The sequence below is a fragment of the Podarcis pityusensis genome (assembly GCF_964106645.2).
Source record: "Podarcis pityusensis genome assembly, chromosome: 13".
NCBI lineage: Eukaryota > Metazoa > Chordata > Lepidosauria > Squamata > Lacertidae > Podarcis > Podarcis pityusensis.
The window spans coordinates 39,389,444-39,405,720 of NC_138038.1; the positions used below are offsets into that span (position 1 = coordinate 39,389,444).

Genomic DNA, 16,277 nt, shown 5'->3' on the forward strand with positions numbered 1-16,277 from the left:
GTGCATTTTTGAGGCCTGTATTGGTCAAATTGAACATTCAGGCAGACACATCTCCATTCCTGACAGAATAAGTTACAGTGGGAACTTGCTTTCCTTCCGGTTCCCCATTTGCCTCCGGCCTAGAACATCCAAAAGCACATTGGCCATTTTCACAGTCACATTTATTCCCCCGTTCTTTGGCCTCTCTGTTTTCCAAAACAGGGTCTGGATGCTGCTGGTGCTGTTGGATGTGCGGCTTTCTGGCGGGGGGGGGGGGATGGGCAGGCCAGCATTGCCTACCTCAAACCAAGTCATAAGGGAGGTACTCTCATGACCTCCACGTGGCTCTGGAGGAACTAAACAACCTCTGCTACACTGACCTTGGTGAAAATGGTGATGGCGGCATGAGGGGTGCTTGGATTCCAGGGGCCTCACCAATGTGATGAAGGTGAAAAGCCTTGGGAGAAAGTGTGTGGTTTGGATGACCAGACCTAAGAAAAGTGGAAGCATGGACAAGAAGCTAGAATGTCTTGCTCTAGGGACTCGAAGGGGTGAGGACCCCAGGTGCCAAATCGGTGGGGCCCCCAAGAAGAACGTGCCATTATTTTATTTTATTTTTTTGCAACGCCACTAACATTGGATGGTTTGTCTTTCCTCACAGGCTTCATACCTTTGAGGTGAGGGCTGTGGGAGAGAGGCAGTATACAGTAAGTGGTATTGCAAAGAGGAACTAAGAAGGGCCTTCAAAATGGGGCATCTTGCTACAACACGGATGGGGAGCCAGTACCCTTCCCTGATGTTAGACTACAAAGCACATCATCCCTGGCCATGCTGGTTGGGACTGATGGGAACTGGAGTCCAACAACACCTGAAAGGTCTCAGCTTCTCCTTCCGTGTGTTGCATTACGATGCCCTCTCTGACTTGGATTACAAGGGTTGGTCTTTGGTGGGCTTGGGTGATCCTGGCTGGCTGGCTGATGACTGCTCGTTCCCTGAGAACTCGTTGATGCCACTGTCCCTCAGAGGCTGAAGTTATGCCCAGATGGGGTTGGTGTCAAGAGGGTGTCAAGAGGTTTATGGAGAGCTGTCGTCTTGAGTGGCGCTCAGGCATAGTAGCCCCACAAAAATATCGCTAGGGCCATCATGACGACGGCGTTGATGTTGACGACGCGCCTCCATGTTGGATGCTCAGTGATGTCTGTCAGGCGCCGCAGCTCCTCAGCTTTCTCTTCTGGGCTCAGCTCCGGCTGCTCCTGGCTGTCTGCTGCCATCCCACAGAACCAGCCGAGGCACCGGCGCAGCCTGCCAGAGGAGTCCGCTGCTTTGGGATCTGTGCGGAGAGGGGAAGAAACAGAGGATGGTCAGGGCCTACAAGGCTGCGTGGCTGAGGCCACCTCAGAAGGAAAATAAGTAATAAGTAATAAGTGGTTTGGGGCCTCCAGCAGGGATAGTTAAGAGGGGAAAAGTGGAATGGCCTGCCTCTCATCTCCTGATACCGGTTCAGGGCTGAATGTGGCCCCATGAGCCCCTCTCACTGGCCCTTGGAACTTTCCCCAGGACTTTGCCTCTCACTGGCTTTGCCTCAAAACTCAGTTGTTTTTGCCAGGCTGGAATGTGTCCTCGAACTCATGTCTCTGAACGGGGGATCGAGACAGGTGTGTGAGTGTGTGTATCTGCCCTACTTTACAAAAGTAAAATTTGCATTTGCTGCTCCTCCCACTTTTGCACCTGACCCTGCGTGTGGCCCTCGGAAAGCTGTCCAGGAGGGAATATGGCCCTCGGGGTGTGAAAGGCTTCCCACCCTTGCAATACAAAGCCTCCTCTCTGCCTCACCCTCCACCTCCAGCGCCTGCTCCAGCCTCCCGTTCCTGGCGGCTTCCATCTCTGCATGTTCCCGGCGCCGCTGCCGGGCAGCCTCCCTTTGTTTGGCTTCCTCCTCCTCCTCCGTGTCCAGATCAACTCGCTCCTCTTTACTGTGTCTGAGGCTGAACACCAGGCGATGCAGCTAGGGTGGCAAGACGGGTGGTTTGGTTAGACGCAAGGTGCATGGTTGCGTTGCTCACCTGCCCAAGCCCTCATCTCCTTCCCTTGACAACGGATGGGCAAATATAGTATTGTTATGCATTGGCAGACAGGTAGGTTGTATGCCTGGGCCCCCTTCTAAGTCTTGGAGTAGCCAGGCTAGCTTCCTAGTGAGGCAATAGCCTGGGTAATGGACCATTAAGGGACCAAAGGAAGTGGCTCTGTGCCAGAGAACAAATGAGGAGGGGGCCCACTCTGTCAACTGGTTAGTAGTTATACCATAGTTTGTTAAATGCGATGAGAACTATAGTTTTGTGATGGGGAAAACAACAGTTCCCAGGATTCTTGTGTGTGCTTTAAATATACAGTGGTACCTTGGGTTACATACACTTCAGGTTACATACACTTCAGGTTACAGACTCCGCTAACCCAGAAATAGTGCTTCAGGTTAAGAACTTTGCTTCAGGATGAGAACAGAAATCGTGCTCCAGCGGCACGGCAGCAGCAGGAGGCCCCATTAGCTAAAGTGGTGCTTCAGGTTAAGAACAGTTTCAGGTTAAGAACAGACCTCCGGAACAAATTAAGTACTTAATCCCAGGTACCACTGTACTTTTCTGTGGCTCGTCTTTCATACCACTAGGCCTGCCTTCCCCAAAATGAGCTACACCCCCACCATGCATTTAAAGACTGTAAACTAGAGTTGGGCTTTTCGAGGCTGCAGTCTTGGAGGTGGCAGTGTCTTGGCAGTGAGGCACTGTCGCCCTATAGCCCCCAGTTTAGGTTCGTGTGCCAGGTTCACGTGGATTCCTCTGCCCACCCGGCCTCTATACTCACATGTTTCTCAGGGATAGGTGAGGTGCAGAGAGAGACACCCACCGCAATGGTGGCCGTGAGGCAGAAGAGGATGAAAGCAAAGTAGAGATAGTGGACTCCACAGATCAGGCGGGGGCAGGTGCTGGGGAAGAGGCAACTTCCTGTCCCGTAAAAAAATTCTGGGATCATCCGGGCCATGCCTATGGCTAGCCCCCCCACCAGCCCCCAGAATGCACCCTAAAGAGGGAGAGAGAAAAACAGGGTGAAAGAGAAGGATGAACAACAACAGAGCCAAGGGGCTGGGCTAGGTCTGGCTGCTTTGAATGCTTTCTAACCCAAATATTTGCTTGTCCTGTTCTTTTTGGTCTCCTGTACTACACCCTAAAATTGAGAGTCTGCAGCAGAACCTGAACAAGGATGGATCCTAAAATAAACCTGTGGCATACTTTATGGAGAGTTAGGCTTCTTTGCAGTGACTTCTCTGTATCTTCTATTCCAGTGTCTCCCCATCCCCCAAGCACCTGAATTCCATTTCCCAAAATGGCTACTGCCTATCACTTAAATTCCCTTTATCTCAGGCACCTGGCTTTCCTCTCCACTGGCTGAGTGTCACTTTCCCATGCTGGACCCTTCCTGAATGTCACTCACCTGCTCATTAACCCTTTTGACAAAGAGCCCAAGGAGAAAGATGGCCGCGATCGGCGGGGCCAAGTAGCTGCTGACGGACTGGATGTAGTCAAAGAGCTGCCCCCCCTGGGCCGCCTGCACCACTGGGATCCACGCAATGCTCACTCCCACGAGGAGCAGGATCCACACTCTGTGGGGAGCAACAGCAAGGTGAGAACGCTTGGGGAGAGCAGGACAATGGAGGCACCACCAAAGGCATTTAGCCAGCGGTGCTTGGTTGCAGTTGGGGAGGGATTTCTGCAAGTCCTTGCCTTGTGCTGTGGCATCACCTGGTTTGGTTTTCCAAAAGAATTTTTACAAAAGCCATCTTGGCAGTCGGCGTATCTGGCCTGCGGTTGTTGCTAGTTTTTCTAATGTAAAAAGTGTATTTGTTCCGTGACAGTTTCTAGGATTTTCGAATATGTCCCTACAGCAGAATGGCGGCAAACTGGACCTGTCCTGAGCTCCCCATTTCTGCTACAGGGCTCCATTAAGTTATCTTAACAAATGAAGTGGTACTCAATGGGTGTGGGGCACATAGCTGTCAACTTTCTCCTTTTCTTGCAAGGAATCCTATTCGGAATAAGGGAATTTCCCTTTAAAAAAAGGGAAACGCTGACAGCTATGGTGGCACAACCCAGCGCTCTTCCTCACCTGCCCACGATCAAGAGCTCCTTGTCGCTGGCTTGCGGCCTCAGGCGGTTGTAGATGTCCATGGTGAAGAGGGTACCGCTGCTGTTGAAGATGGAAGCCAGCGAGCTCATTAATGCTGCCAGCATCACAGCCAGCATGAGACCCCGGAGGCCTGCGGAGGGGAGACACAATGAAGTGGGAAGGGAAGCACATCCATCTTCCTTGGAGCTCAGCATCTCTCAGGTGACACAGATGGAGCTGGTCAGAATCCATAATAAGGCGAGCGCAGTGGGTTCCAAAGGACTCAGGATTTCACGTGCAAGAAAGTCAGGCAAAATCCGCCCTCCCCTTAACAGCACCACTCCTTACCACTTGGCATGAGAGACACCACCAGTTTGGGGTACGCAATGTTGGAGCACCCAACTTCCGTGCCACAGATCCGTTTGCATTCCTCTGGGATGACGCAAGCCACTTCATCTGAGAAAGCAGAGGGGACGCAGTGTAACTCCCAGATTAAAATAACTGCAGGTGTCACTGGCCTGTCAGTACATTTGGATCTTTGAACAGGGGTCGTGGGGGCCACCCCTTCTCCCCACTTGCAGAGAGACAGGAAGTGAAAAATTGTGTGCGCACCCACTTCTCTTTTCCAAAGGATTTGGATGAAAGTCTGATTCTGCAGACTTATTCTGAGCCTGGAAAAGCCCCCAGAGCTGAAAGGGGAAGGCGTGGCACTCTTCCAACTTCCTTGTTTCAGCTCTGCGTATGTTTCAAGGAAGGGAAAGACAACCACCTCATGCCCAAGGACCGGTGAGTTGTGGGGGGAGCTGCAGGTGTCATGGGAAGACTGCAGGGGTGCCATCAATTCTGGACTGATGTTTTGTGTGTGTGCCGCTTACTGGGTGATGGGCCAGAGGTGTTGGCTTTTACGTTGTAGGTAGCCAATGTCTAAATAGGTGCTTACGTCCTACCCTCAAAGAACCATGGAACTTTAGTTTACCCCCCACAGAGCCACAATCCCCTGCACCCTTAAACTAGAGTTCCCAGGAACCCGTCAGCTCTATTGAGGCCACTGGTGACAAGACTGAAGGTTGTGGTTGTGTTGTACGTCGGCGGTCTGGCACCAGTGGCCTGCACTGAGATCAGGAAAGCACTCCAAACTTTTTCTGCCTTCATGGAATATCAGGACGTGGCCTCCTTCCCCCAGTTCCGACCTGCCTCCCCAGCTCACCCCAGGTGTTTACCTGGATACAGGATCCGGCTGATCATGCCAGGCATAACCATAAGAAACATGGGCAGCAGTTTGAGGTAGCCACAAAGGATGCAGCCGGCTTTGACATGGGTGAGGTTCTTCCCAGCAAGGCACCTCTGCACGATCACCTGTGCGGGATGAAAACAGGAACTTTTGCCGCCAGTCATCTTTTCCATGATTTAGCTAATGCCTTTACATCAGGGGTGGGGTGGGGTGGCTTTCACCCTGAGAATCCCTCACCTGTCATTCAACAAATGTCATCATGATGTCAGGTGCTTGGCAGACGGGTGAAACCACCCACCTTTCTATAGCAAAAACCACAGTAATAATAATAATAATAATAATGTTTATATCCCTCTCATCTGTCAAAGCTGGCGGATGGGGTGGAGCAGGATAAATTCTGCTTTTTGCAAGGATTGACTATGCACGGTAGGTTTCCTGCAGGATTTAACACCTCTACATCTCCACTTAAGAGCTGATGGGCAGGGAACAGTGCCACACAGCCAGACTGCGCAAACTCAAACCCAGCAGCACGTCATCTGACATCCCCTGCCCATCAGGATGATGTCAGCTAATTGACAAGTGGCCTTTTCTTTTTTTAATTGGCTAGCAGGAGGTTCCCCAGCCCACTTTGCATAAATCTATGGTGCAACTGCACCTGGAAAAACTGAATACCAGTGTTTTCCGATTGGCTAAGTACTGCAGACCCTCTGTTTTTCAAACGCTAAGCCACGGACCCCCTACTTTTGAAAGTTGTGATATCTCTATGGTAGTTTTTGTTACGTGAATGGTGCTATGGGGACCCCCTGGGTGGGTTACGCGGATCCCCAGTTAGGAACCACTGCTGTATATACAATTCTGGCCTTTGCAACTCAAATAGCGCAAAGCTGGAAAAGGTGCAGGAAACGCCAACCAGAACAATCAAGTGCTGGTTGCAGAAAAGTTACAACGTTTGAGGCTTTTTACATTAGAAAGGCGGCGAGTCAGAAACTGGGTGTTGAAATCCAGAGGAAAAGGGTATGATCTTGTGCAAGCAGGCATTAGGAGATTGCGATAGAGCCAGGCAGAGAGAGAGATACTCTCGCCCTTGCCTTACCTGGTCAGTGCACCAGTACCAGAGAGAATTGATGGAGAGGCCAAGGATAACAGCCGGCCAGGGCATGTCGCTGACAACGGCATCTCTCATCATCTGAAAGGAGTCTTCGCGGGGCAGGTAGCAGGAGGCTGAGATGTTGTAGAGAGTGGGGTTCGGGGAGAGGGTCCGCCTGGGAAGGGCCTGCATGTACTTGTCGAACACCGCCTGGTAACCTCCCACTGCGTTAAAGGCTGCAGCGGAATAGAGGCAATTTAAAGACAGGAAATGGCACACTCACTCATGATGTCACCCCAAACATCTCCTACGGTTGCCCAGACTTTTCCTTCCAACCCCAAAAGAACCCAGGCGTTCTCCACCACAAATAATCCACAAATAAAGATTGTTTTTAGAACAATACTTTCAAAGCAGAGTCGTACAAGGGATACCGAGATGAAATGTGGAAGATGCACAGCTGAGTTATCTCATCAAAAAGAATAGTCCTAGTTTAAAAATAAGTAAAATAAAGTATTTATTTAGCACCAAGCCCCCAGCGCAACCCTGAATATGGGTTTTGTGTGTGTGCTTTTGGTAAAAAAAGAAGTGTTTTGAATCAGAAATATAGATTGGGAACGTGGAGGAAATTGCTAAAATGGCGACGACCAGAGTTTTATTTTTTTTAAAGCATTTTAGCTTTATAGCTCTCTTTATCACTTTAATTTAAGCACCACTTTTTCCAATGCTTTAAGTTCAGAAAATATTTCATTAATATCTAATATATTTCTTTGAAAAACAGTGGGGAAAGCATTTTAGCACTGATTAAAAGCTTGTTTGTTGATTTGTTTAATGTCCCACCTTCAAGGACCTCAAGGTGGCATACGGGATGGATTCCACCTCCTCCCCATTTTATCTTCACAACAATCCTATGAGGTAGGTTCGGCCAAGAGACAGTGACTGGCCCAAGGTCACCCAACGAGGACTTGGGCCCTGGTCTTCCAGGTCCTCGTCCAAAACTCTAACCATTGCACCCCACTGCCTCTGTTACCAATATGGTGCCCATGCCTCAGTGTCATGTCTGCCACGGGAAGTGACCTACTCACCAAACCCCATCAGGACACAGGATCCACCAATCATGACGAATGACTGGATTGTGTCTGTGAACATCAGCGCTGCCAACCCACCTGGAGGAAAGACAGGAGAAGGCCATGCGCAGGTCATAGGGAACCGTATTACTGCACTAAATAATAGAATCATAGAACTGCAGAGTTGGAACTGGGATCCTGGGGATCATCTTGTCATTTGGTTGATCCATCTCACTTGGCACCAGCTGCACTTTAGACTGTAAGCTCCTCAGGGCAAAGACCTGTCCTCTTAAACTCTGTAAAGCCGTATGTGCGCAAGAGGCTCTGTCGAAATGCTACCACTATAACACAGACCAGCAACAGATTGGGGTTTCTCAAGGGCATTAAAGGAATAACCAGACCTGTTCTTCCTGCTCATCATTAGTCAGGCTGCTTATCTTTTTTTCTGGCAGGGATCCTTAATGTCAGTCAGAAATTCAACAGGTGAACTCTCCTTCAGGATGAGGCAAGCTTTGCCTGTTGAAGCTCTGCCTGCTGCATAGGTATTTAAAGGCCCAGGAGCCTTTCCCTTCAGTTGTACATGCATTCAGTTTATATCCTGCCCTCCCTCCCAAAGGAGTGGTTAACGTATAGATGACAAAACACGTTCTAACAACAATCGCAGCCAGTGATTTCAGGACAGAAAACTAGAAACATTGGCAACTTCATCCATGAGGTGGAAGCATCATGGAATGACAGTGCTTTGAAAAATGGGTGCCTAATCTGTGGATCAGCAGTAGCTTTATTATACGTGCCATTGATGTTTGCCATTTTCAGGTAGCCTAGCCTGTTTGTTATTAATTTTTCGAAAAATAGGGAATGCCTCAACTCTCCAAGGAAACAACACCTGAACGCCCAGAGCAACAACACTCAGTGGGGTTTGTAAGCAGCGGTTATGCATTACTGGCATTCTGCCCACGGTCTGAGGTACATTTCTTTGCATATTTTCAGCCAGAGTTAGGCCCTTAGCCCTTGCTGCTGTGTCTTATTTTTTAAAAGTGACTCATAGAAGTGGGGTCCCCCAGTTTGAGGAAAGGGGGTTGAACCCTTTCCTCCTCCTCAGCTGCTCCTATTAGCCCAGGAAGCAGTTTTTGGAGCCAAATAGAGCTTATTTCTTCTTATTGGGACAAATAGAAGCTGAGGGCGGGGAACTGGAGTTTACTCAGAAAAGGCTGCGCTTGAAGATCTGAGGGCAGAAAATGTGCGTAATGTTCCCAGGGGTAAGATTGCCTACGTGCCAGAATGGAGGGAAGGGGAGATAATGCTGTGAGAAGAGGCTCCCTCATTGTGATTCAAACGCACAAAGAGTGCAAAGTCCATTTCTAAGCAGGGGGTGGGTTGGTGGGTGGTCCCTTAGCCTATGTTTTGTTTGGAAATTGTATGCAATTAACTTGGTTAATGCAAGGACTAACGCCATGCTTGGCACAGCATTTCTTCTCTGATACACACACAGACACACGAGAGAGAGAGAGAGAGAGAGAGAGAGAGAGAGAGAGAGCTTGCCTCTCAGTCTCTCTAACTCTCTTATTGTCTGTCACTTACTGCAATACATACACACTCTTCTACACACACACACACACACACACACACACACACACACAGCTTCCCTTTTCTCCCTCTCCCATTCTCTCTCTCTTCCACATATGCGCACAGACCTGCCTATCTACCTCTCTGAGGTTTCCATCTTATGAACTAGAAATGACTGCCTGTCCTTCTGTTAGGCCAGCAGTTTCACAAAATGGCAGCAAATATTTTATTATTTAATTCATTCTTATTTTCTCTTTGCTGCCTGGGATGGGGAGAGGCGCATGTGGGCTTTTCTGCCTCAGATGCAAGCAAGCAAACAAGCAAACAAACAAACCCTTGACTAGCCCTGGGTGCTATTAGTATCATGGGCTTTGAAGATGCTTGAACTCAGGACAAAAAGGAGAAACGTGCTAAGAGGAAGGCACGCCTGGCAAATCCACACTGTGATCAACTCCCGCCCGGAAACCAATGTCCCCACTGTGGAAGGACGTGTGGATCCAGAATTGGTCTCCACAGTCATGGACTCACTGTTAAAACTGTGTTCATGGAAGACAATCTTACTTGGCTACAAGTGATAGAAGAAGAAGAAGAAGAAGAAGAAAAAGAAGAAGAAGAAGAAGAAGAAGAAGAAGAAGAAGAAGAAGAAGAAGAAGAAAGCTATTAGCATAATATAGCTTGGCTCTGGGGATGAGGTGTCATTTGCCCCTGTACCTGTCAAGCACGTTGACTTGCAGCAGTTAACAGGTTGATGGTCTGAAAAGCTGGTTTCTGCTTTGGTTAAAGGGGCATGAACAGGTCAGGCTGCCTCTCTCTCATGGCTGGTTGGCAACCCGGTTCTCTATTGTATTCCCTGCCACCAGCCTGTTTTGATAACCATTTCAACGTTCCAGTTACCTGTCACTGTGTAAATGGTGGTTATGATCAGGAGGGCTATGACGGCCACATAAATATTCCAGCCCAAAGCTTGCTGGATGAAGACGGCTCCAGAGAACATGTCCACCTGCCAGGTGAGAAGGAGAAAGCCCAAGTCCATAGATCATGGCTAATGGTCCCCAAAGAAATCAGACTGGGAAAGGGGTTCTTCCCTCTCCAAGAGGAGGCTGGGTGAGGGGACAGGCTTTGCCTAGCAGCTTCCGTCCACCATTAAAGTGGCCTTCTCTCCTCAGGTGGAAGTGGACCAGCCAAACCCTTGTTGGAAATCCTGCACCCACTTGCCCACCCTCTCAGTTCTTCATGCCCAGAGAAATGACCTACTGAGATCTTGGTGAAGATATACATGAAAAGGGAGAGGACGGAGAGGTAGAGTCGGATACGTCGGCCTCCAAAGCGCTTCTTCAGGTACTGTGGCATCGTGATGACCTGCAAGGGAAGGAAGCAGCAGGGGAGATGTCACTGCTGTCTTTTATGGTGTTAAAGCAAGAGCCACATAATGTTTGCTCTGCACTAGCAAGGAGTTATTCTTTCAGAGGGGCAACACCTAACCTCTGGAACTCCCTGCCCATTGACATTAGACAGGCAACTTTGCACTACTGTTTTAGATGCCTGCTAAAAATGCTATTCTTCTTTGGCAAGCCTTTCTAGACATGTAATTTGTGTGTGTGATTGTTGATTTTTTTTTAAGCTCACATTATGATGATAAATTTAAAGTCAACTTGTTGTTAACATTTGATTTTTAAAAACTGCACATTTAAAATGAATACTCTGCTTAAATCCGAAGCTTATTGGTGTAGTAGAGGTGCAGGGAACCTTCGGCCCTCCAGATTGTTGCTGAACTACAACTCCCATGATTCCTGGGCTTGCTGGGGCTGAATGGCTTGTAGTTCAGCAACATCTGGAAGGTCCCAGGTTCTCCACACCTGGTCTAATAAATAGGTATTAATGGCACACAGCTGTATATGGAAAAAGGGGAGCTTCTTGTTCCAAGGGTTAGCTTCTTAGCATGCTCCCGGGGATGAATCCAATATTTTGGCTCTGCTCTTCCATTCCCAACCTACTAACCCCACAGGCATCCTGGTTTTCCATCCTCTTTTCTCTTGCCACCCAAACCCACTCAGCATCTTCCTCTTCTCATGCCCTCAGTTTTCACACACCAGTCGTTGTTCGACATAGCCAAGGAGTTAAGAATGCTGGATTTAGACATGGGAGACCTGAGTTCAAACTTCTGCGCAGCCATGATGCTAGCTGGGTGACTGCAGATCAGTCCCCGTCGCTCAGCCCAACCCACCTCCGCACCCAGTACAGTTGTGAGGATAAAATTGGAGTCAGGGAGAACCATGGGGCTACTCTGGGTTCCTTGAAGAGACTTAAAATGTCACAAAGAAGCAAGCAGCGTGTGTTCTTATTACCCCAGCTGTGAGGTAGACCGGGACGAAGAGCCATCCTAGGAGGAGGACAAGGAAGAGAGCCTGGGAGGAAAGAGAGAAGTGGGTTAGGGTGGCTCAAGTTCTCACTTAAAAAATAATAATCTTGTTTTTTGATAGGGCTTCTATGTCATTGACATGTACATAAGAGGCAGAAATGTAATGGGTGAAGTTTCCTCTATCGCTGCCTTTTCAAGTTGGGAAAATCAACACCAGTTGAATGTCTATAGGAAAAGTGGTGAACCTCAGGCTTGGGGGCCAGATGTGGCCCTCAATACCTCTCTGTCTGGCCCTCAGAACTCTTCCCAGGCCAAACCACTCACTGCCCCCTGCTTCACACCCTCCTTGAGTGCTTGTGCTTGGCTGTAATGTTCCCTTGCACTCTGATCTTGCCTCTGGACGGCCTGGGAGAAGGATGGAGTGTGCGTATGCATAGAAACTAGCTTACTGTACAAAGGTAGAATTTGCGTGTGTTGCCCCTCCCACTTTCCACTATGGCCCACCCACAGATGGCAGGTGGCCCTCAGAAAGCTGCCCAGGTGATAGCAGGCCCCGATCCAAGTGTGTATCTGATCAGTCCCGCTTGCAGTTTCCGTTCGCCGAATGAAAGCATCTTGCCTCCCCACCCGCACGCTGTGTTTCCCGAAAAAGAAAGATGGAGCCTGCAGCCTATTGCTTACATTCCACTCGAATCCTGCCACGGCCAGGCCGGTCGCTGCCCCAGTGCCTGCCAAGCCCACAAAATGACCGCTGCCGATGTTGCTGGCAAAGAGAGAGGCGCCGATCTGTGGGCACACCAACCACCAAAGAAGGGATAGGGCAGCTTCTTGACGTTCCCCACGCACACCACCAACCAAAACACCAAAGCCCACCCACCACCTTGGCCTTGGTGCTTCTTCCCTCTCTTCCCTCCTGTCTCCAATTTCATGCAATGTCCTAAATATTTTAATTCTCTCCCTGCCATGCCTGTTCATCATCTTAATTTATTTCTCACTTTCTTTTTGCTTCTCCCTATTTTTCCTCTTTGCTCCTGAACATCCCTGTCTTCTGATCTATCTTCCCACCCTCCCATTCTCATCATCTTATTTCATTCCTATCCATTCCTCTCCCCAACCTGAAGTATTTGGGGCAGGTGTTTCGAGCCTCAGGACTAGGGGTCAAATGCAGCTCTCCGGCCCTTGGGGCTCTCCCCGGGGCCACACCCCTAAGCAGCCTTGCTTCACACCTTCATTGGGATGTGTCCTTGAATTCTAGTAATGCCTTTTGCTTCCCTGAATGGTGGGGAGGGAGGGGTGTGTGACTCTGTCTGGAAACTAGCCTACTGTACAAAGGTAAACATCCATGGCTTCGCCCATTTTTGCCTGTGCACTTGACCTGCGGCCCCCAGAAAGTTGCCTTAAAGGGGAATGTGGCCCTCAGTCTGAAAAAGTTTTCCCATTCTCTGATTTGGGGCCTTTCCCCCCCCTGTTCCCAAGCCCCAGGGCTCCCATCTCTTCCTTTGTTCCTGTCCATTTTCTGTTACTCACCGGCCACCACACCATGTTCCTGCCAGCCAAGAAATATCCCCTGACGGTACCCCTGTTGGTCCGGCACATCGACTGTGAGCCAAGAGAGAGAGGAAAGGTGGTGTGAGTAGACATTGTGGAAAGGCTCAGCCATTTTGGGGTGTGTGTGTTATAATATGGGGCATATTTCTTGCCCTGGCTGCATCAAAAGGAGAGAAGCACAGAGGGAACAGAGCCCATCCTCTAGGGAACAGATTGTTCAATTGCTAATCTGTTCAATTTTACACCTCATTACCAGCTTGCTAGTACATTCCTGACCGATGTAGCTTTTTGCAATCATTAACCCATTTGGAACGACCAGGCCTAGGATCAAAGAGAAGAGACAAGGATGGGGAGAAAAGCAGAAAATATGCCTAGCGTGACAGGCCTCCCTGCTTGAATGTGGGGCAGAGGAACCCTGTAGCAGAGGAGAACAGCAAGGGAAAGTCTTGAGGCAGTGTTTGGGTTCTAGGTTCCTCAACTGCATTTGCATTTGCAGACTGAAGTAGCCGCCTCAGGCGGCATAATGGAACAGGCTGCCCCCAGTTAAATTTAACACATCTTTTTTTATAACTTAGTTAATAACATCCAAGTAACTTGCAGTTTAGGTATACACAGATTAGTTTAAATCTTTGTATTTATCTGCAGTGCCTTGGGATAAGTTTGATATATTAATCAGGCTTTAAAAAAGAAGAAGTTCTAGTTGCATCTTTGAGAGGTGTCAATATAGGCTCATAGTGGGCCTTTCATGGGTTTGAGACTTGGTCCCATTCCATGTGTTGACACATCGACCTGTCAATCAGGGTGACAATCAGGTTTCAACAGCAAATGAGCCTTGCAAAATCGGCGAATGACCACCGATGCTCCTGCGAATGATCTCAGGATTGAGCTGGGAAAGAAAGGTTTAGGTAGTTTTCTGAGCTACCCTGGACCGAAGTTGTTTTGTAAATTAATACAAGAATCTTGTTTCCGGCTCGGAAGCAGATGGGCAGCCAGTGCAGCTGCTTTAACAAAACTTAAAAGGGTGTGGTGTGTTTCTGAAAACATCTGCTCCAACCTTCGGGCAAATTTATCAGTTGGTGTCTTCTGCCCAATTGGGACTGGAAGGGTGGAAGGCAGGGAGGACCACAGGAGGTGGACTGAGAGCCAGTGATAGGTGGAGTCTAGTTTTGCTCCCCAACCTCCTCCCTGAAGGCATCTAGAAGAGAAACACTAAGATCAAGGAGGAAGAAGCTGATGGGCAATGCGCCCCCAGCCTGGTTACAAGTAAGAAGGTGGTCTGGCGGGGCTGGCTGAAAGCCAACCAAAGTTGGAGGAGCAGCCCTAATGGACCAGCACCCCCACAAATTTATTCTGTGTTTTTTCATGCTTATAGTTATTATTAATGACATTTTGCCACTGAGTAATCCTTTGAGTGAACAGTCAGAGTGCATTTGAATCTAACACTTCAGCTGCTTTTCATTCTCCTTTCTGTAAATTTGTTTTATTTATGCTATTTATACAGGACACTTAATCTCCAGGATTTCTAAGCAGTCTACATAAAAAATTCTAAAAAGTATACGATGGATAAAACCAATTAGAATCAATCCCCATCCCACCAACACACAGTGGCTAAAATAAATGAAAAATTATTATCAAAACAGGTGAACTTAAAATGCCTGTTGGAACGGAAAAGTCCTTTGTCAAGTGCTTGACATTCAATGGGGGTGTGGTGTGGTGGTGGTTCTGTCTAATTTCAGCTGGGGGGGGGCTTTCCATACGATTTGATTCACAATATTGAATGTGTGGCTTCTGGTGGATACAAGCCGTGTATCGGTGGCATTGGGGGCCACTAACAGAGACTCCCCCAAATATCTCAGTGGTCAGGCCAGGGATATATGGAATCAGGCTGTCCTTAAGAGACCCTGGACCCAAGTTGCCTTGAAAATGAATAGACGAACCTGAAATACTCCGAGAGAAGACATGGAAGACTCAAATGGAGAGATGATGGTGGGTGGATGAGTTGTGTTTGGGCTAGAATAATAGAATCTTAGAATTGTAGATTTGGAAGGGAGTCCATCTAGTCCAACCCCTTACAATGCAGGAATCTCTTGAGCTATGCAACGAAATGAGCTGAGTAACAGAAAAATAGGTGATGGTATGCTCTTTGTCCTGGCTTGGCTCTGACAGCTCCATATTTTACCCTCAAATGCTGGTTCCAATTCATTCCCCACAGCAAGGCAGTGTCTTTGTTTTCTAAGTGAGGAACTGAGTCCTTTCTTTCCTAGGCCACTTCCAGACTGCCTGTTTATCGAGCATTCATTGGGATCTGTTTGCAGGGAGATTAGATGATGTTGTGTATCAAACAGACTCATTTCCCGGTGCATTTTCCCATGACTTATTGCAAAAAGTCTGGTTTCAGGAGAGGAGAAACAAGTCTGTTACACAGGAGCTCCCAATCAACTAATTGCACAACCCGAATTTTCCAGGATGGGATAGAATCCCACCTGAAAATAAAGGCAGTCTGGAAGAAACCCCTAGATGAGGGAAGCGTGTTTACGTGAGAGGAGCACCCCCCCCCCCACATACATACCCACAGACCGACTCCAATGACCGCAAGGAAGTAGAAGCAGATGACGGAAATGTCTGCTGGATTGTTGATGGCTGCCCTCTCTGGCGCGAGGACTGGTGATTCCTCCTCCATGGTGCCTCAAGCTCTGACTCTCCTGCAGTCAAGTTGGCAAAGTCAAGGAACTCTCTGGGGCAGCTCCTCTAGGAGTGGTGGTTAATAAAAAACTCAGTCATGGGTTGGATGTGCGATTAACTTGGACTCTACGTGGTGGATGGGAAGCAGGGCGATGTGGGGAGAGGGCAACTTCCAGTAACCCTGGCTCAAGTTGTTACCTTTTCCTTTACGGACAAAAAGTTGTGTGTTTCCACAGACAGCAACTGACAGATCATTTCAGATTCCTGGATCTCCCTTCTTGGATAAGCTTCACCTGTTGGCAGTAGGGATGTCAAGGGGTGGCAATTTCCATTTTTCCCTGTGTTCATCACAATCAGCGCCGCTATAAGTTTGGCTCCTGCTAAAACCTATTTTGTTTTTACAAATGATTTTTATTGGTTTTACATATAATCACATTACGTAACATTGTACCCTCTTATTTTATCTCTTTGGCTCAACTGAGCCTAACAACTTCCCTCCCTCCCGTCTGATGGTTTACAAAATTAAACTTTACATCTTTACATTTCGCTTTGTTTCTTATCCTTGTTATGTCATTACCTGATTCTTCCTGTCAGTTTCGCCAGTTC

At 48.4% G+C, this 16,277-nt stretch overlaps 1 protein-coding gene across 1 annotated transcript; it reads right to left on the reverse strand.

Annotated features, from left to right (window-relative positions):
* Window positions 1–8: 8 nt before the first annotated feature.
* SLC5A2 (solute carrier family 5 member 2) lies at window positions 9–15,695 on the reverse strand. Its single transcript, XM_080977699.1, has 15 exons — window positions 15,559–15,695; window positions 12,969–13,040; window positions 12,123–12,227; window positions 11,428–11,487; window positions 10,337–10,441; window positions 9,977–10,082; window positions 7,535–7,615; window positions 6,459–6,688; window positions 5,355–5,490; window positions 4,483–4,590; window positions 4,135–4,285; window positions 3,463–3,631; window positions 2,836–3,051; window positions 1,813–1,984; window positions 9–1,309 (listed from the first exon to the last, which is right to left on the reverse strand). Exons 1-15 carry the CDS (start codon window positions 15,667–15,669, stop codon window positions 1,083–1,085), a joined length of 2,049 nt encoding a protein of 682 aa, XP_080833825.1. The 5' UTR covers window positions 15,670–15,695; the 3' UTR covers window positions 9–1,082.
* Window positions 15,696–16,277: the final 582 nt, after the last annotated feature.